The 21222-nt window shown below is 44.7% G+C and overlaps 1 protein-coding gene across 8 annotated transcripts in view; it reads left to right on the top strand.

Moving 5' to 3' along the window:
- CCPG1 (cell cycle progression 1) overlaps positions 1-21222 on the top strand; it is a 59924-nt gene that overhangs the window by 15054 nt on the left and 23648 nt on the right. For 4 of the 8 annotated variants that reach the window (XM_090029499.1, XM_090029500.1, XM_090029495.1 and 1 more), the window contains exons 4-9: positions 4994-5111; positions 8397-8476; positions 8652-8859; positions 11272-11367; positions 14207-14461; positions 18571-18582. In XM_090029499.1, the coding sequence (XP_089885625.1) occupies positions 4994-5111; positions 8397-8476; positions 8652-8859; positions 11272-11367; positions 14207-14461; positions 18571-18582 (769 nt within the window). The remainder of the gene's footprint in view (positions 1-4993; positions 5112-8396; positions 8477-8651; positions 8860-11271; positions 11368-14206; positions 14462-18570; positions 18583-21222) is intronic. The other 4 variants (XM_090029497.1, XM_090029501.1, XM_090029498.1 and 1 more) reach the window with 4 other exon arrangements.

The following is a 21222-nucleotide window of genomic DNA, read 5'->3' as shown; positions in this document are numbered from 1 at the left end:
GCATGTGCTGCTGTGTGTGCGTGTGCATGTCTGTGCATCTGTTTGTGTGTGTGTGCGTGTATCTGTTTGTTGCAGGGAGAGTGTGTTTGTGTCTGTAACAGGCTGGCCTTTCAGGGCTGGGTCTCAGTGCTGGCCACCCACCTGTTCTAGGCTAAACCCCTGCCACACTCGCCTGCCATACCTTGATGAAACTAATAGGAATGTTATTTCTAAAGTGGGAAGCTGCCCACCGTTCAACCTCTTGATAACAAGGGCCTAAGTACATGCTCTGACCTCTCCTTACAAGTGTCCCATGCCTTGCAGCTGTTTCTAGGTCACATCCAGTTAGCCCCTATGATTATATGCATTTCCCCAAGTCAGTAGTTCTGCCTTTCACTAGGGCTACTCATCTTTACCACTCTCAACTGGGCCGCTTCACTCGCCTGGCTACTCACTGGGCTGCTGGGGTCTTTCACCCTGTGGGGCTCAGGTGGCTGCTGCCATGCCTGATTCTACTATACTGGGCTCAGGTGTCCCCCTCTGGACTTGCCTGGCCCAGGTCTCATCCCTTTTTAGCAACCCACCCATAGGTAGGGGCTGGGTTTTTCAGGCACCCCTCCTCACCTTTTACCAGGGTAGTAACTGGCCTGGCATTTCTGGGGGACTGTTCCACCACAGACAACCCCACCAGACCACCCTTCCCTGGCAGGGTGCAGTTTTAGGTCTTACCCAGGATCAGGAGCCTCCAAACCATCTCCATAGCTCCTACCTTTATTCCAAGATGTTCCAGGAGTAGCTCAGCCTGATGTTGCCTCCTGATTTGCTCAGCACAGACTGCGGCCTCTCTTTCTGAGGGCCTGGGTTAAAATGGAGGCTGCTCCACCCCCTCAGCCAATTCCAGGGTCCTTCTAGGGTCGTGTACCAGCCTTGATGAGGCTAGCATCCACCTGCCGGCTGCTCCGCTGTCAACTAGACCCTTAAAGTGGCAGGCACGGTAGGTGCCCTGTCACAGTGTCCAGGTGCAGAGAGTGAGTGAGTGCATGCCCATCTGCATCTGTGTGTGTGTGCTTGTGTTCATGGCAGGGAGAGTGTGTTTGTGTCTGTGTGTCCGTGTGCAGAGCATGAGTGAGAGTAGAGTGGCCACTTGTCTGTGAATGCGTGCGTAGGCGTGTGTGTGTGTGTGTGTGTTTGGCCGTAGCGGGAGGGGCAGGTTGGGGAGCAGGGAGAAGAGTGGGCCATGTGCCCCACCCCAGCCCGCCAGGGTGCCTTCAGCCTCCCCTGCCAGCACCAGGGGGGGAAGCCCCTGCTCTCCCCCACCATGTAGCCCAGCTCCCATGGATGGAGGGGGCCTCCAATTTTGTGCTTGCCCAGGGCCCCAGTACAATTTAATCCAACACAGGAAGAAATGGGAAGATCATGGGGTAAGAAGGTAAGATGACAGGAGGAGGCTTGGGATAGAGATAAGATGGGTCAAAGGCTGGTAACCACTGGGATACACTCCCTTAGACAATCTTGATTTGCACATATATCCCAAAACTTGGTTCCTTTGGTGGCACCAAATAACTCCATTAGCGGCAAGTCTGTATAGTCTAGTCAGGTAGTTCAGCCTTGTATGCCTGTGGTACAAGATGGTACTGTGGATTGCCAAACCATGCTAATGACCTCCATGAACAACGCGTGCCCCCAGAGGCTGGGGGGGATGGTGACCTCCCACAGATGGTGGTGGTGGCAGCAGGGGCATGGTGGCGATGAGCAGGGAGCTTCTGCAGATGGCTGCTACGATGTTGGTGGCAAGGGGTGGGGGATGGCAAGCGACAACCGCCTGCAGGTGCTGCCAGCAGCGTTTCTTTCAGGGGGGCACTGCCAATCTCAGGAGGTTGGGCACCCCCTCCGCATTGCCAATGATGACCCCATAGAAAGGCGTTATGTTTTCAACATAATGAATGTTTTGCTGTTTGTTCTTTTGGAATTTTTTTAAGCAAAGATAATTAAACTAAAAAATGAACTGCTAAAAGAATACTAAGCTTTCAAAGTGAGGCATTCAAAAGGTAGGGCATTCCAAAATACTGGTTATTCATACAACCTTAATATGGTTCCCTTGTGCATACGCAGTGTGATGCACTGTTTAATTACATGAATACATGCTTTTTTCCACAGAACCCAGGTACCCCTCCTCTGCATTCCACTGACAGGCACATGGGAGGTGGTGTTCCTCCTTTGTTTCTGTAGCTGGTACCACAGTGCCTCTGACAAGAAGAGCTGTTGCAGGAAAATGTCTGTTGAGCCTCTGTTGCCTGGGCTTGAACACGCATAGAACAGACTCTTGAGAGAATTTAGATTCCAAAATAACAGTTTTTAAATGGGTGCAAATGTGGGTTTTTGAGAGAGATTATAATTTATGAAATTAGGCCAATTTTTACATAAATACCAAACAACACATTCTTAATATCTGGGTGACCTCCTGACAAATTTAAATTTCTGTTCCAAAGCACAAAGATTCAAGAGTGAAACAGTTGTTTGCTTTTTTGTACAACGTGTTTTGTTGTAACATCAAGTTAATACACTTTTTTCTTAAAAATAGCTGGACCATTTTAGTGCAACTCTTCTCTGCCTCTCTCCAGCTCTAAAAAGAAAAATATTCTTATGTGGGCACCAAGCACAGAAAATTTCAGACAGATGCTAAAATTTGGTAAACTTTTATAAACAGCTGAAAACAAGGTCTTGTCTTGGAAAGTTTTTAGGTTCAAATATAGTTGGCGGTTCTAATTCTGCTTCTAGATCAGGGGTGTCTAACTTATGCCCTGTAAGCCAAATCCAGCCTGTGGAGCCACATCATCTGGCTCATGGGTTGCTGGACTGACCCCATGTGCTGGCAGGCAGTGTGTGGGCTAGATCAGTGCTTCTCAAAGTATCCAATGTGGCGGACCGGCAATTTTTTTTCCAGTGGGCCAGGGACTGGTGCCCAGTTCAGCCCGTGGCAGCAACAGCATGTAACAGCGCTACCCAAATGCGTGACCGGCTGTTTCTTTCTCTTTCCTCACCTCGCATGATGTGACGTCACCTGAAGTGTTGGAACATACGAACTGTGGTGCTATGACATATCAGCGTTATGCATCTGAAAATATATTTCCTTTCCTTGCAAATTGCTGCGGACTGGCGAATATATTTCTTTCTTTCCTGGCAACTCGCTGCGGACCGGTGACTGGTGGCTCGCAGACGGGCACCAGTCCACGGACCACCGCTTTGAGAAGCGCTGGCTAGACCTCGTGCCACACATGCTACAGCAACACATGGGGGTTGGTTCGGGGCAGGTACTGCATGCGGTGCCCTACCGGACTGGCCCAATGTGTTGGTTTGAGGGCCAGTCCTCACTGTGCTGTGGCGTAACCAGCATGAGGACGCCACATGCAGTGCACATCCTGGACTGATTTCCTGTGCTGTGTATAGCGCACACAGCCAGTCAGGCCCCACATGCTGCAAGTAGCATGTGCCAGCCAAAGGGTATGCTGTGCACATGGTACATGGGACTTGCATGGGGTGTGCACTACCTGCAGCACGTGGGCTAGATCTGGTGTTGAATGTGGCACAGGGAGATTGGGATGTAGACTGTTTGGAGCACCCAAAACCAACCCCCTGTGCTGCCTGGGGAACACCAGATCAAATGGAAGTAATTTTACATCATGTAAGCAGCACTCTGTACATGACCTGCACTGGGCTCTTTGTGCATGTGCATGCATGAGAAGAGAGAGACTGGACCACCTGCTTGTCAGTATCTGATGGACAGAATTGAAATAAGGATCTATAAATTTATATTGAGAAGGTTCTGTCTCAGATGGCATATTTCTACATAAGAAACAGACCATTCCTTAAGGGGAACATACTGTTTTACACTTTTTTATTGTGATCTAGATCCATCGTTAAGCGTGGTGAGACTTTAATAGATTATGCTTTGTAAATCTGTTGAATTATTAGTGTCACTTGTTGCTTTCCATCTACAATAGTGTTGGTTTCATTATATACTTTTTCATCCTTTCCTGCCCATGGCAGGGGGTCGAACTTGATGATCTGGGTGCTGCACTTCAGGAGGGATGTGGACAATATGGAGAGGGCCCAGAGGAGGGCCACCCTCATGATCGGGGTCAGCAGGGCAGGTCCTATGAGGAGAGGCTACGGGACCTGAACCTGTTCAGCCTTCACAAGAGAAGGCTGAGGAGGGATCCAGTGGCCTGTTACAAACTAATCAGAGGGGACCAGCAGGCATTGGGGGGGGAGTCCCTGTTCCCCTGAGCACTACCAGAAATGACAAGAAATAACGGTCACAAGCTGGCAGAAGGTAGATTTAGGCTAGATATCAGGAGGCGCTACTTCACTGTCAGGGCGGCTAGAATCTGGGACCAGCTTCCAAGAGAAGTGGTGCTGGCTCCTACCCTGGGGAGTTTTAAAAGGAGGCTGGATGAACACCTTGCCAGGGTCGTTTGACCCCAGTACTCTTTCCTGCCATGGCAGGGGGTTGGACTTGATGACCTGCTCGGGTCCCTTCCGATCCTACCAACTATGAAACTATGTGAAAGTATCACTATCTATAGCTTAACCTCATGTTGAGCTGATTTTAATGATGTTCGCAGGTATGGAACCATATCTTTGACTGTCCAACATCATCTTTTTTAGGAAAGGGATTTTTAGATGCCTAAACTGGCAAAGGCAAGATATTTGATCTCTAAAATCTACATGTTCAGCCAAACAAAACATCATATACTATAACTGACTCCAAACAAGTTTTGTAATTTAAGTGACAAGCCTAAGTATTAATTCAGTTATGTGTGCATCATGGTTTGTCTTTTCAAAATATCCCCTACCTTCTTAGTGTAATTTTTTTAATTTAGAGCTTTCCAGTTTTCAGTTTGGGGGAGTCATTTTTGTTGATTACTGTTTTTATTGTATTTTCCCTGTTATTCTTTCATAGTGCCTTAGTATTAAAATAACTTTTTATATAAGCAAATCTATTTTTCTTCAGGGTTCTGACATAGAAACAGTGGTTTCTGAAAATGGTGGAACAACTAGTAACCATGAGTTTGCTTCAGAAGAATATATTACTTTGCAAGAAGAGGAGGAGCAACCGTTAGATTCAAGCAGTAAGATATTAAAACCAGAGCCATTTTATAAAATATGTGGATATTCTGTTATAGCAACTAAACCAATAACATTACCAATATTTGTTTCTCTGAATGATATTTTAAAATTTGTTAAGTACTTTTCACAAATTGTTTTTGATCAAGGTGGGAATTTATATTACAATATTCTTTAGTATCAACAAAGATTAGGGGACAGTTAAGTCCCTACCAGAGGAGCCTATATTGTAAATATATAATATATCAATAATGTAAATATATAATATATGCATATATGGCTAAAGGCCATGCAGCCAGTTGTTTGTTGGCAGTGGGGAACAGGACCTGGACTTCTTGAATCCCAGTTTAGTGCTTTATCAGCTGAACCACACTGTCTCTTCCAGGTTATGGAACTGGTCTTCAAAAATATGAATGCTCATGTATAAATACCCAGTGTAACTCATTTCCTGAATTCATGTGTATGTCAGGATTTCTGCATGTACAGTGTTCAAACTGAACTTATATACATATACTTGCACATCTGTATTGGGTGTATGAAAATGTGCGTGCATACTATTTCCTCATTTATAAAATTTCATGCCACTTGAGGTAAATTTTATGAAGTGATCTTATGAAGTGGAGTGAAATCATTGCAGAAAGATACTTCAGTGTTTTTAACAAGTGGTAAAATATATTATCAGGTATTGTATGATCATAGAATTTTTAATTTACTTTCTTGGAAATCTGATACTGTAAAAGACTTAATCTCTCTGTCTGTCCATAACGCTTTATTCATGCTCCGACTGGCAGACAAAAAGCCAATCAGAGTGTGAAGAAGTGTTTGGACAGGGGGTGGCGTGCTGCCACAGTGGTGGGGACACAGGGGACATAGTGGTGGGGAGGGTGGCAAGGCCACTGGAGCTGACCTCACCCTCCCCACATGCACTTTGCTTCTTGGAGGTGATTGCAGTGGTGGCACAGGGGCAGAGTGGGGTCAGGACGCCGCGGGGGGGGGGGCGAGGCCTCTCCCCTTCCATCGTCACCGCCTGCAGAGCAGTGTGGGGAGGGGAGGAGTGGGCCTGGGGCCTGATGCGAGGAGAGGGGGAAGCGAGCCCTAGTGGGGGGAGAAGCCGGCCCACCATGGGTGTGGGGGTGAGCAGTGGGCCTAGGTCGATGCGGCAGCAGTTGGGGGAGGGGAGGAGAAGGCCTCCTCTCTCCCTCGGGCCTGGGCCCACTCCTCCTCCACCCCCTCTCCCCTGTGTCAACCTGGAGCCTGCTCCTCTTGTGCCCCCTGCCACTGCCAGGTTTGCCTGGACCTGTGCGCCCCCTCCCCCTGCACCCCAGGGTGGCCTGGTTTCTCCTTACCCCTGTGCCCAGTCCTCCACTGCATCAGGCCTGGGCCCGCTCATCCACTGCCCCCACTGCTGTGGCAGGGAGTGGGGGGAGTGGGCCTGGACCCCGAGCAGCAGGAGGGAAGGGGGCAGTGGGGTTGGAGGGGTGGTGGCAGCACCGGGCTTCATCCCTGCCTGCTTTCCCTCCCTGTCATTCTTGATGGGCGAGAGGCTAGTCTAATATATAATTTCCATTATTAAAAAAAGGGTTAAGTCCCCTATCATTTGGTAATTACTTTGAAAAGTCCTTTAATTATCCAGATTTACTAATGCCTACCATAGTGTCTTGACAACCACTGCTATGTTGTTTAATTAAATCTTGCTGTATCTTTTGGACGTAGATTACAGCTAGAAGGAGTGTCTGAACAATAACTTCCTCAGACCATCTTATTGTAGTGACAAAGTACTTGGTCTCTGATATGTGTTAGAAAAGGGGTGGGCAAAACACAGCCTACAGATGGCATTCGGCCTGGCAGGCACTTTCATCTGGCCTCTGGCACCCCCCCCCAACGAATTGTGCCCCACTCAGCCCTTCACTGCCTCCCCCCTGCAAAGCTGAGATTGAGGTTCCCATGTGTACACCCCCCAACACACCCTATTGCGTCTCACTCCCAGCCTCTCGGGTGGAAGGGCCCTGCCCAGCCAGCAGCAGCTTCTGGGTGGAGCTCCTGCTGCAACCACCCCATGGGAACCTGCTTGCCTTCCTCCTGGAAGTCTAGCTCGCTTGGGACAGCAAGTAGGGAAGTGACGGGGCTAGGCGTGGGGGTAAGTTGCAGCTGGGTGGAAGCGTGGAGCCTGTGCCCAGGGCGGTGGCAGAAGCATGGAGCTCAGCTTGGCTGGGTGTGGGTGGTGGGGTGTAGGGACCCCCCACACATTCCCCCCATGGTGTGCAGCCCCCACTGCCTGGCAGCAGTGGGGAGATCAAGGTGCTTGTTCCTGGTGCAGGTGCCCAGTGGGACATGGCTCTGGCCAGCACTGCATGTGGGGCGGGGAGCATAGCCTGCCCGGCTGTCTCTGTCACTGGCGTGCCTGCAGGTCCCACACTTGCAGTGAGGGAAGCTCTATGCTGGAGCCTGCTGCCTTCCCCTCCCCTTGCTGCGCAGATCCCTGCATTCCTCTGGGACTGGAGGAAGCCCCACCCCTGCTTCCCCACAGAGTCCAGCTCAGGGCTTCCCTGCTGTGCATATGGGAGCTGCAGGTGCAGGGCACGGAGTCCTGTGATACACATCCATACCCTGTCCCTGCAACCCCCATTGACATATACATATGCCCCAACATATGCTATGCACTCAACCCCCACACGCACTCCTACACTCCACCATACACACAGACAGACACACCCATCTCTCCACCCCAGCCACACCCCACCATACATAAACAATATAAAAGTGTTACTTCATTTTTAAGTTCTTATGCAATCCCTTTTATATTCGGTACACAATCACAGGTTATGACATATTTTTTGTAATAAAATGAAACTATATTATAGTAGGATTTTGATTTCTATTGTATGATTTGCTTTTTTTGGTTCTAAGATGGCAACCCCCTCTCCCAAAAGGAGTATTGTGGGGGAAGGAAGCAGCAAGGGGAGGGACTTCCAGTGGCAAAGGTCAGAGGTTAGGGGGCAAAACTTCTGGTCCCAATGTGGCGACCAGGGGGCGGAGCAACTGTCAAGGGGCGAAACGTCCTATGCGGCCCCTGACAGTTGTTAAGCAGCCCTCCACCTAAAATAATTGCACACCCTTATGTTAGAGGAATATTAAATAATGAAGTTAAATATGCTTGCTGAAAGTGTTTTCAGTTATGATTTGGCTTTAGGAATTGTTTGTGTATGTACACATTGGTATCACATTGGCACTAAATAAAAGTGAAGTCATTGTGTTTAATCCTGCCCTGATAAATTTTGTTTGTACTGTAGCAGAAGGCAACAAAGATGGTGGGTCATCGATGGTAGAAACTCCTCTGTCTGCCTTGGAGGAAACCAAAGCAGGTCTTGAGGTAAAGTTCTTATATTGTACATTTCAGAGGCTCCTAAAAACTCAATTTGACAATAGCAAACAATATTATTAAGGCACACAACATATATTAGTTTCAGTCTTTTTGCTTGCAAAACATTAAGAATTCTTAGCATTTAAAATGCTCTCTGTTTGGTATGTCTGTTTTGATCTTTTAGGCAAAGAAAGAAAGCTTGCCTGATGATGTTTCCTGTATTGGGGCTAATAGTGATGATTCTGATATTGTTACCCTTGAAACACCTAAAGCTGAAGAAGTTCACACCCAAGAAGAAGCTGTGGTTGATGATGAGGAAGCTCAGAGTTCAGAAGATTTTAACATGGGTTCTTCCTCTAGCAGTCAGTACGCATTCTGTCAGCCAGAAACGGGTAAGAGCAGCTACACTGTAAAGAAACTATGTACCAAGAACAATACAAAGACTATTTTGTAATATGCCATGGTAACTAGATTATATCAGCTTTGCCCGTTATAAAATAAGTACATCTCTCAAATGGCTGTAGATTTCATACTCTCATTGCCTTGGTTTTGATCTTTTTCTCCTAGCTGTGGAAGAAATCCTAAGTCTGGTAACTTTCAAAATTGCTAGATTGGAAGCATTATGTGATATGTGATTCTAAATACAGAATATATCACTGTGTTTCAAAGGATTTATGTGTGGGTTTTTTTCCCCCCCCATTTTTGTGCTATAAATTTCTTAGCGGGAAATATATAAGAATGTTTGACATTTTACCAGAGAGAATTTTCTATATATTGCAGCTATCTCAGGAGTTGGTTACAATCCATACATTGATGTTTAGGGCATTAAAGACTACCGTATTTACTTGAATCCAAGACAAGGTGTTTTTCTTCATTCAACATAGGGATGTAAAAAACCCCTTGAGCACAAGGCGGGGGTCAGGGACAAGTAGCTGCTGCAGCTCTGACTTTAGTCCTGACCTGGGGTCAAGATCAGAATTGGAGTCACAGCAACTGTCTGCCCACTGGAACTTCTGTTCCCCCACCCTTCCAGCAACTTACTGTTTGACACGACTGACTCTGTTCTAGCCCAGGACACAGAACAAGGGGTATCCCAGGTATCTTCAGCTTGGTTGGGCCACAGCCAGCTGTCTTTACTGCAGCATGGCCAGGCCAGGGTTGGAGCTATTCTGTGCTGCAGGCCTAGGCCAGAATGGGTTTGGAGTCCTATTGGACAGTAAGTAGACTGGGGTAGAATAGGGGTGGGCAGTTAGTTTGGGTGGAGGGCCGCTTACTGAGTTTTGGCAAGCCAGCAAGGGCCACATGACAGGCAGCCCAGGGCAGATGAATATTAATTTTCTAGAATTTTTAGGGGCCCTGCAGGCCGGATAGAATGGCTTGGCAGGCTGCATCTGGCCCACAGGCCGCATTTTGCCCACCCCTGGGGTAGAAACTGTAGGGGAGGGGGACAAACAGGAGGGCAGAAGCTGCAGGATAGGACAGAAGCTGCAGGGGCCACTTGTGGAGGCAGAGTCTGCAGGAGGGCAGAGATGGCAGGGGACATGCGAAGTGAAGGCATGCAGAAAGGTGCACAGGCACTATGACAGTGGCAGGGGGACAGTTATGGGGGCAAGGGGCAGTGAGGTGCCAGGCTGCCTACCCCCTGCCCCCCTGCTACTGCTTTCCTTGCTGTAACGGTGGTGGGGAGGGAGAGATGAATTTTAAGACAAACCCTCCAATGATTAGATTCTATACATGAAAAATTATTTTAAAAAGTATAGAGTTTCTATGTATAGAATCTAATTATTTGGGGGCGGGGGTGGAGAGGGTAAAACTCAAAGTCATTTTGGATCTTGGTAAATATGGTAATAACAGTAACATGCTTATAAATGAACTAGCCAATTGACAGTTATGAATGACAGATTTAAAATAACAAGGAGTGTTTACATGGCCTCCCCGCCCCTGCTCACTCTTCGGGGCTGGCCATGTAAACACTCCCTGTGCTGCCTCCTTCTCCAGCCACTGGTGTGGGGTCTCCCTCCCCCTGCCTGCCTCCACCTCCTCCCTTGAGCAACGGTGCTTCACCCCACTCCTCCATTTCTGCTGCCTCCCTCTCCTTGCTGGCTGTTGGGTGTGTGTGCACTCACCTCCACTTCCTCCTCCTCCCCGCCTGGGTCCGTGCAGCAAGTTGTTGCCTGCCCTCTCGGTGGTGCATGAGCAGTTGACCAAAAGCATTCCACACAGACAGACAAAGCCCTTTGTTACGTTAGAATTCAGCATACACTCATTCCCACTATATATAATAATGTAATATCATGTGGAAAAGCTGAAAGTGTGCCTTGGATATAAAAAATATTTTGCAATGTGATATTGAAGAAGAATGTGAAAAATCAGGAAAGTTGTTTTTACATTAGACTTATACATTACTGCTCTTGTCTCTAGTTTCATCTTCTTTCTACCTCCTAGCTTATCCTGCTTCACAGTGTTTTATTTTCCCTTAGCTTTCATTTCCATTCATAATAGGTTATTTTTGCCCTGCTTCCAAATTATACTGCCTTTGTATTAAAATTTAAAGAGGAAGGCTTATCAACAGCTTTATTCTAATGTGGGTGTAGAGCATATGTATCTTAGGAGACACTATCTTATGCCTACTAATGTCCTCAGGCATTAGAAATTGTATAATATCAAAATCTGACCCACCCATTGACTATTAACAAAGGTTCTGTTAATTTCTTTCTTTAAATTTTCCAAGTGATTTCAGTTTTGTTTTACTTTTCCTTTATGACTGAGCTCTAAACTCTTCTTTTTGTTTTTATATACAAAAGCAAATTGGTTGGAGAAGCTGAGGAAGATTCCAGAGTGTTTAAGGGGATGGGGCGATGAACTGAAAAAACTTGTGTCTGGCAGTCTTCCTTTCCAAGGTGTTGTGACTAAATTTGATCAGCTTCTGTGTAAAGCTGACTGCTTGTGTCTAGCATGGATCAATGTTAAAGTACTAGTACTGACTTATTCTTATAGTGGTGATGCTCCAAACAAGTGTTCAGAACCACTGTTTAGCGCACATTTGACTGACTTGCTTTTCACTAATTTGGACCATGTGCCTAAAATTGGAATGCATACCAGTTAACTCTTAAAATAATGTATTACTGTTTGTGCTTGACTAGGTAATTGAACGAGTGTTGCTGAATTCCAGATGTGTGTGTATCTGGAGAAAGACTGACTTTAATGTGTTAAGCTCATTTCAGACTGATCTTCAATATAGTGCATTATACTAATACCAGTGATGCACTGTGGAAAGTGTATAGAGCAAGTTTGCATTTATTTTGAAAGCTGTTTATAATTTTATTAGTTGGCATTTTCTTTTGACCAGTGAAAACACATGGCATCCAAATGTGGATTTTTATTTGCCTATCATTGGGTATCTAAATTCTCATAAGGTTTTAGACTTCCTAAATTCAGAGATAGCAGAACAGGGCAAACATTCTGTATGTAGACACCAGTTTTTCATTGGGCAAAAAAATACTTTATGCCACATTTATGCAGTGGAACTGCATCTACACTTGGTTTTCTGCCTAGGTTGAAATGTTGCAGAAAACCTTGCCCCTAACTCTGCTGTATCATCAAGTTTCTAGTTTTGATACTTTTTTGGACCATGCCTTGTCTTGAATTTCTACCCTGTTTCTCTGTGAATGCTAGTGTATAGCAACATATTTAAACCCTGACAACTACTATAAGAAGGTTTTCTGCCCTAAAAAACCACTTTGTTCCCCCAACCAGTTCATATTTCACATGTGTAAGCTTACCCTGCCAACTGAATTAAACTTGAAATATTAAATGGTTAGCAAAAATAATACTATTTTGTAAAATACTCCCTGTCTTTTATAAGGGTGAGCATATAGAATGTGCATGTCCTCCAATTTCAGGCTCCACTTTCTGAATTCTAGTTCGAGGACTGATTTTCTTTTTCTTACCTGACTGAGACATTTCTGACACTGGCTTTCATCTTTTTGGGTTGTAGGAGTGCATTGCTGCTTGAATGGTCAGTTTTAGAAAGCTTATCTTTAATTGCCAGATGATATTAATTGAATTCAAGGTTTACATCTGATAACCTGTTTAAACGTTTCAGTGTTATTGAAATGCCCATTTATTAAATCAACTTTTAATAAAGGGAGAATTTTCCTTCTTGATCTGATATGTTAAATTTCCATGGCAGGCCAAAAGAGTTTACGTTAATATTCTATGTAGTACTTAGTAATCTAAAATGGGCTTAATTAGCCCTGCTGCATACTTTTGGTAAATGTGAATATTATTTTCAGTTGAGGCATTTTAAAATCTGATGCTTTGCTTTGATTATCGCTAGCATTGCTTGGCTTTCCCATTTGGTCCAGTGACATTTTGCATGGTTTGCTTAACTGAATGGTTTTATAACTGTGAAATTGCATAGTAAAGGATAATAGCTCCATTGTTGGACTTCTTTAATTGAATAATTACTATCATCTATATTTTATAGATATTGACAGGATGATTCCTGTAGTATTTAGATCATATTTGAAAGAAGCATAATTGGAGGAGATCTGTTACGTGAGAATTAATACATATGCATCTTATAGCATTGTAGCACATTTTTGCCACGTGCATAAGCATTTATTGTCTTACCAGGAGACTGGCAGTAAAATGCAGATATCCCTGTAGTTCTTTTTCTAGTTAAACGTTGTGACTTAAATTGTGGCTGATCCTAGCTTGATTTACAGAAATTGTTTGATTCCAGAGCGCTAGGGAGGGCTAGATAGAAGGTTTTGTACAAGATACAAGTTCTGTATACCACAGATATATAATGTTCTTTCATCTGCTGTCACTACTCTATAACTACGCAGACACAGTGGTAAAAACAGTCTCTTCATTCCTATGCAGTAGTGCTGAAGTGTTTTTCAGGGAGGTGGGGAAAGATTGTAGTAGGGAGCTATGGTAGCTGTTTAAGGAAAATAAAAACATTTCTTCTAAAAAATGATGTAATAGAAAACTATATTTTATTAATAATTACTTAGTAATCATCATTTTTATTATTGTAGACAATGCAAACGTTATCTAGAATTGTTTCTGTAGTTCATTTGAGTATAAAGCGTTGAGTGATACTGCTTAAAAGAATACAGCAAATCATTTCTAGAATATGTTGTTTTTAGGTTTTCATTCCAGCAGCTGCTGTTTCATTAAGTAGTTCATTGTCTTTTTTTATTTATAGATGGATATGGATATGTGTATATACACACACAGGCATGTATATGAAACTTGACCACGCAGGGTTCTTTCATGTTTAACAGTAATCTGCAGTAAAAATGGAAGTAGTATTTCTCACTTCATAACTTTTGTAATTATATCCCATTACTTTATTTTAGAAGATAGAATTATCTTAAGAAAGCAAAACTTTCTCATAATCGGACTTTAACCGCTTAGGAACTATTTGACTGCAAATTGGAACAGAACTTGTTTTCATCCTTGTTTCCTGGATTTGCATATGTTAATAGATTTTTAACCCAGGAAGTATAGTTTTTAGACCAGGCAATATGACATTCTTAAATAAAAACATCTTTTTCTTCTACATGACCATTTATGTAGGATATAACATACAGCGTTCTCTAAATGCAAAATAGCAAAATATACTTCATTAGCTGGGTTTTAAATTAAATCTAGTATAGCCAGAAAACAAAATGGGAGACACGCTTCATAATTGATTTGTTTAAAATTGTTATGTTCACTCTTCAGTCTTTCCCTCTCAGCCTGCTGATGATGAATCAAGTAGTGATGAAACTAGCAGCCAGTCTAGTCCTGCACTGAGAAGACGACGTGCAAAGAAAAGGTTAGCCTCTAGCTCTGAATCGGAGGTGGGGCTATCTAATGAGCAGGAAAATGTACCTCCCAAAGAAGAGAGACAGAAGCGCCAGTTCAGTAGCGGCCTTAATCGATGCATTATACTAGCTTTGGTGATAGCAGTCAGCATGGGATTTGGACACTTTTATGGTAAGTATGTAGCAAATAGATTAATTTACATAATTTTGAGGGATGGTCTGTAAAATGCATATTTGAAATACTAGTGTATTGAGATTTTTCTTGTAATTCAAATTAATTCAACCTGACATGTCAGTAGCTTCATTTTCTAGTATTATTTTTGGTTTAATCAGAAGTACAGGTTGTAATAACAAGTAACTTTTATTTCTTAATGTTTTGTCTAGGGCTTTCTTAACTCATATAATAAAAGCGCATAGGAATGCATCCCATTAATACAATCTTGTGTATACCTATTTTACCCTTAGATATGTTTTATTTCTTGTCTTGTCTTTTAGCTTGTTAATCCTCATAGACTGAAAATATATTGCTCTGTTCATAAATAATAATGTGCAATTACTTCATTCAATAAATACCTATTACTACTAATAATTTTTTTCAGTTTGTTCACCTTTAAATATTTATATACTTTTTGTTCTTGAGCTGTTCTTTCAGTTATACTTATTGTTGCTGATAAGATAAAGGAAGACAATTCTGGCTTTAATATTTGTCTTCTGTTTAAAAGGCATTATGTGAAATATCTCTTGAAAGTGTACCATAATTCTCTATGCACTTTGTGGGCATACTGATAAAATTCAGCATAGCAGCAACTTCTCTTTAGCCTTTTGTAGCACTGTCTGAAGAGTCCGCTACTATTGGAACAACTTAGTATATCATAACTGAATGATTGTCTCTTGAGAACTGTTCACTTAAAGATACTTGACTGGTGGGCACATATCACACCCCAAAGCATTTATCAGAGACTTTTTGTTGTCATAGGAATACCTGTAGAGCAGGGTTGGGAAAAATACTAGGGCTGTGTGCAGTTTTGACAGCCATTTCGTTTCAGAGGTGTTTTGGTCTATTTTAGCACCCAAAACACTGAATCCGAATAGAAACGGAAGGCTCCAAAACAAAACTGAAAGCTCTGAAACGTTTTGGAGATGTTTCTGAGAATTTCAGAGCCGGGCTTGCAGGGAAACAAAAACTAAGAGGAAGGAGGAAGAGGGAGGGAAAGACTGCTCTGATATTGATATTTAGCTCCCTGAGCTCTCTGATCATTTCCTCAGCTCTTCCTGGGAGGTGCAGTGTCCCCCCCCCCCGGATTTGTATGCAGGGTTTGAGCAGGCAGCCACTCAGTGCAGCCTGAGCCGTGTGCTGGGAAGATTGTAGTGCTGCCGCTAGCTCCAGCCTGCCTGGAAGAACTCAGTGCTGGTGCTGGTTCCAGTCTGCAGCGGCAGCATGCTGTCATCTCGCATGCAGATCCGGCAGCCTGCGGCCCCTGGAAGGGCTGTGGGTCTGTGCCAGACTCTTTCCGGGGGGCGCTGTCCCGCTGTGTGCAGGATGACAGCCTACTGCCGCAGCTGCGAAATGATATTTTTTTTGCTTTGAAGAGTTTGAGTTGCAGTGTCACAAAAAAACCTGCACTTGTCTTCTTGAAACTTGGCAGGCTTCATGCCCGCAGACGGGGCTACCATCCTTGCAATTTTCATCTGAATCAGGCAAGAATTGACAAAGTTAAAGGTATTTTAGTGATTCCCCATTATAACCTATGGCTGAAACACCAAAACAGCGTCGAAACTCCAAAAGAGATTTGGCCAAATTGAAACAGGACAGTGATTCAAAACATCAAAATGAATCACTGTCCCTCTGAAACGCTGAATCCGAAACCGACATGAAACATAGTTTTACAAAATACGGCCTGCAGGCCAGATCTGGCCCACCAAACGATTTTACATGGCCTGTACTTGCTCCTCTGAAGGAAAACTGTATCCAGTCCATGGCTTCCCTAGCTTTCTTTGGCTCTTTCCCTTCTCCCTTCCCCATGACAGTGAGCTGCAACAGCAGTAGCCCCTCCCCTCCCCAGCTAATCCATACTGTTCTGCCCCCTAATCCCCAGTGTAAGCTCCAAGGCAGGGGATGCTGAGCTCCTAGCCAGGCTTCTGCTCAGAGTCTGTCTGCATGCTGCTCCAACCCTGTGCCCGGCAAGTCAAAGCTCAGGTAAGGTTCTCCCTCTGGACGGGCGAGGTGGGGGGTAGGGAAGAGAGCCAGAACCTGCAGGTTATTCGGGCTCTGCTGGGCTGGGGCATGGTAGGGGTGCAGGCACTTTGAGCCATGTGGGTGCAGGCACTGGTGCCACACTGTATTCCCACATGGCTTCAGGCGACACCAGGTGCACCCACATGGCTCCAAGTGGTGTGCAGGAACACAGCGTGGCACCAGTTTGACCAGGTCCAGATAACTCTAAGCTCCCTGCACCCCTTTCCCTGCCCCGAGTTCTTGGCATGCAGCTGGGCCAGTCCTACACTGTATTCCCACATGCCACCTTGGGCCACATGGATACAGCTGGTTCAGCTCCTGCCCAACCTGGCTGCATGCCAGGTACTTGGGACAGGGGGTGCAGGTACAGGGGGACTGGGAGCAGCAGGTTATCCGGGCCCAGCGAGGCCAGTTTCCCACCTTCTCCTTGCGCTCCCTCCCCTACCCAAATCCCTGGTACATGGCCAGGTTGGGTAGGAGCTACACCAGCTGGACTCATGTCAGAGCTAGGGAGGGAGTGCAGGGAGAAGTGGGGGGACAAAGGTTAGGGTCCCCTAACCTTTGTTATTTTTGTCCGTGGGTGGGAATTTTGGGGGCCGCAGGGCCCCCTAGGCCTAGGGAGTTTTGGTGAACTGTTGCAGGGGGGAGTGGGGCATTGCTGTCCCAACACACAACAGCTCACCCAAACTCCATAAGAGGCCCTCTGGCCCAAATAATTGACCACCCCTGCTATGGAGTATTCCCTTGGCCCTACCACCATTCCTGGCTAATGGGGATAATGGGGAGTGAGCACTTCCTGCTCCTTAGTTCCACAAAGCTGCCTGGATGAAACTGTTCAGGCCACAATTTCTCTTGGGCATCAGTTATATCCACTTTTCTTCAATAACTTCCTTTTATTTAATTTATATTTCCTTACCTTTTTGTTCACCTGGATTTTGTTTTTGTTGCTCTCCTCTCCATTTCTGTGAGGATGTTAGTTATGTTCCTTACTAGTTTCCCCCACCTCCATTTTTCTTCAGTGTCATAAGGCAGCTTCCAAATCTTATCTTATTCATGTTTTCTTTAGTTCCTGGATGCTTTTCTCTTTTCTTATTTAGGACTGTATGTGGATTTACTGTGTCAGTTTCTTGATCACTGAGGTTCAAAAATGGACCCTCTTGCAGTGGATTGATGCAGGTATCAGGTGGTCATACGGCATGGGTTAAATGCACTACCAGCTGCTCCTTCCAAAGCCAGATCCAGAAATAGAGGAAAGCCAAACTACATGTTCTCCTCCTTGAAGATTTCTTTATCAAATCTTGGTTCTTCAGGCTCCAACACTGAAATTTCTCCAGGACTATCTGCCAAAAAGCCTGGCACTGCTTTTGGCAGAATCCTTACTCTAGAGGCTGTTCTCTGGTGCTGGGCTCGGGCAGGTGGTTCCAACTTTCACCTTAGTAGCCAAAGTATGAGACTTCATAACCAAGTGAAGAAAGGGAATATATAAGTAATTAGAGATCTTCAAGATGTAGTGTCTACTTACCCATTTATATCCCACCCTCTTCTCCTCATTCTTGGAGCTGGATGCAGTTAGGCCTCTGCAGCTGAGAGGAAACTGAGGAGCCTGAAGTGTGCATGGCCATTTGGCTTCCTGGGTCGTTGTGGGGCCGGGGCACGTTCTGTGCATAAAGCTATGGCAAGAAAAGTTCCTGGTCAGCTCGTGGTGAGATGTGTTTACTAGTTGAGAATGTATATGTGGACACTGTGTCTTGAGGAACTCCAGTTACTGGAACTAAGTTTTCTCAAAATTGCTAAGTCAAGGGCCCAACAGTCTTCCTCCATCTCTATTTGCCACAATGGGCATTGTAATGTTATATTACTTAATATTTATAATACAAAGAGCAATGCAGACTGTATTGTAATTTTGCCTGGATTAAAATAACAGTTCCAAAATGGGAATATAATCATTTTTAAATTGAGTTTTATTAGACTACTGCAAGTTTAAATATGTATAGTATATACCTTTTAAATTGAATTTACCCTTGAATGTAATTTGTTGTTCTCAGGTAAACCTGAAGGTAAGAATTGCTGAATGTCATGTGTAAAATGTTGTGCTTGCAATCAGATTAACTTTTAACATACATATATTGTTTTGTTATTGAGGCTTAATAGTTGCTAGCATGATCAAGAGTGTACAAATCAGTTCTGGAATATATTTTTATGCAGTGCTTGCATGTGTTTGCATCCATTATTTGCATAGGAAAACAGATTGATTATGCATATTGTTCAGGTAAAAGCAGTGTGGACCAATGAATGGTTCCATTCCTCCGATAACATTTTACTGTGACAGCTTGTTCAGGTCACTTTTTTCTTTTGTTTCCTCATCTAGAAAATGGGATTTAGCTTTAAAGTACTTCATTATAAAGTACTTTAAAATATATGGATGAAAACCTCATATTATTAATTTATAAAAATCATATTTTCATAAGGGCTGTGATACACTAATTTAGATAAAAGAAAGAAAAAATGTCTTTGTTAGACTGGAGGAAAAAAATCTAGTTAATATTTTTCTAAGTAAAAAAAAAAAAGGAGTGGTTATGTGAGCTAAAATTTCTCTAATTTTCCTACCTCCACAGAGTAGCCAGGCAGCTGTGAAAAATCTGCAAGCTTTCTTTTCCTTGGGAAATGAATTGTGTTTTTTTTATTTTCTAGGACTTTGGTGTTGCACTCCATTCAGCTATTTTATAAGATGCTTCTAATGTCTAGTGAATTCTAGTTTGAGGGCTGCTGTGAAATGGTCATTGCTTCATGGTTATAGCTCTCTAAAGTGACTGGTTTTGTCTCATAGGGTTTCCTCTATGGCAGTGGTTCTCAACCTGTTTGCCATAGTAGGCCACACTTGCAGCTCTCAGTGTGTTATGTGAGCTGCATATTCATGTGTATCCAGTTAAAGATGTTTTAAAAGGGTGTCAGGTGGGCCACAGCAGTGTGCTGATTAGGCTGACTGCAGGCTGTGGGTAGAGAACCATTGCCCTAAGGAATCATGGGATTGGGGCCCGACTGCTCCCTCATCTGTGACATGGCTTCTTTAAAGAAAAAGCTGTAGACAGGTTAGCTAGATGTTAATCAGATAGCTACCTCTTTATTCAGGTTAAACATTCAGGAGACTCTAGGTAGGGAGCCTTGAGAGTTATGGCTTGAGAAAGAAATGAGAAAGAAATAGGGCTGTATGAACTGCTTGTCTTTGTCTCCCTTCCTCATAGATAGTGTATAACTGTAAGACTGCAGGGAGCAGCAAGCAACTTAGGAAAGCTAGAATATAGAGACAAAAGCCTCAACTTGGCCATGACTAAGGACTGTGCCTAAAGGATTGTGAGATAGCTGAGGCCCAGAAATAGCATTCCTTTTCTTTTGGAGCTGAGTTTATTAGCAGAGCTTAAAAAGGCTTCTAAAGTAGGAGCTGTTAGTGTTTCCCAAAGTGTGGGGCATGCCTGTTATGGGGTGGGGGAGGGGGCATGTGTAAACCATGGCCACAATTGATGGCACCTCCTTCTTGAGCATCTTTTACTATTTTCCCTACTACTAATTACCAGCTGAAGGGCAGCAGCATGGAGCTGGGGCATGTGGTGGTGTGGGGCTCTGGCAGGGCACCATTGTGGAGCTGAGGTTGTGTGATGGCATGGGGCTTTGGCTGGGAGGTAGCACGGGGCTGTGGCCAAACAGCAATATGGAGCCAGGGGCATGGGGTGGTGTGGTGCTCTGGTTGAGCAGCTGTGTGGAGCCGTGGGCATGACAGCACAGGGCTCTCACTAGGTAGCAGCGTGAAGCTTGGGACATGCTGCAGTGTGGGGCAGGGGCATGTGATGGCACAGGTCTGTGTCTGGATAGCAGTGTGGGTCTGGAGGCATAGATTCATAGATTGTTAGGGGCTGGAAGGGACCTTGCAAGATCATCAGGTCCAGCCTGCAGTAGGCAGGAAAGGTGACCGTCCAGTGTCCTCTTGAAGATTTCCAGGGTAGGTGATTGCATTGCCTCTGGAGGGAGTTTATTCCACTGTATGGACACCCTGACTGTGAAGTTTTTCCTAGACTTAAGCCTAAAATGGTCTTCCGGGAGTTTGTGGCCATTACTCCTGGTTTTCCTCAAGGGTGCCTCTGTGAACAGTTGTTCACCGAGCCATTGATGTATTCCCCTGATGTAGCAGTAAGCTGCTATCAAGTCCCCTCTCAGCCTTCTCTTTTTTAAGCTGAAGAGGCCCAAGTTCCTCGGCTTTTCCTCATATGGCTTACCTTGCAAGTCTCTGATCATGCGGGTGGCCCTTCTCTGGACTCTCTCAAGCTTTTCTGCATCCTTGTTGAAGTGCAGGGCCCAGAACTGGACACAGTACTCCAGCTGCGGTCTCACCACTGCTGAATAAAGCAGAAGAATCACTTCCTTGGTTTTACTTGAGATGCATCAGTTGATGCATGCCAGGGTATTGTTTGCCCTTCTGGCTACAGCATTGCACTGACAGCTCACGTACATACTATGGTCTATTATTACCCCTAGGTACCTTTCAGTTGTGGTGCTAGTCAAATTGGCACCACCAAGCCTGTTGGGGATTGTTTGTCCCCAGGTGGGGCTGTGCGGCAGAGTGCATTTGGGCAGCAGCACAGAGCTGGAGGGCTGTGCTGATTACCATGTCCATCTGGGTCTAGGGACCCCAAATTCTGTGGCAG

Source organism: Crocodylus siamensis, chromosome 15 (assembly GCF_052110815.1).
Source record: "Crocodylus siamensis isolate JL-2025a chromosome 15, ASM5211081v1, whole genome shotgun sequence".
In the NCBI taxonomy this organism is placed as follows: domain Eukaryota; kingdom Metazoa; phylum Chordata; order Crocodylia; family Crocodylidae; genus Crocodylus; species Crocodylus siamensis.
Note: the sequence above shows the minus strand (reverse complement) of the source record. Positions and strands in the feature narration are given on the sequence as shown.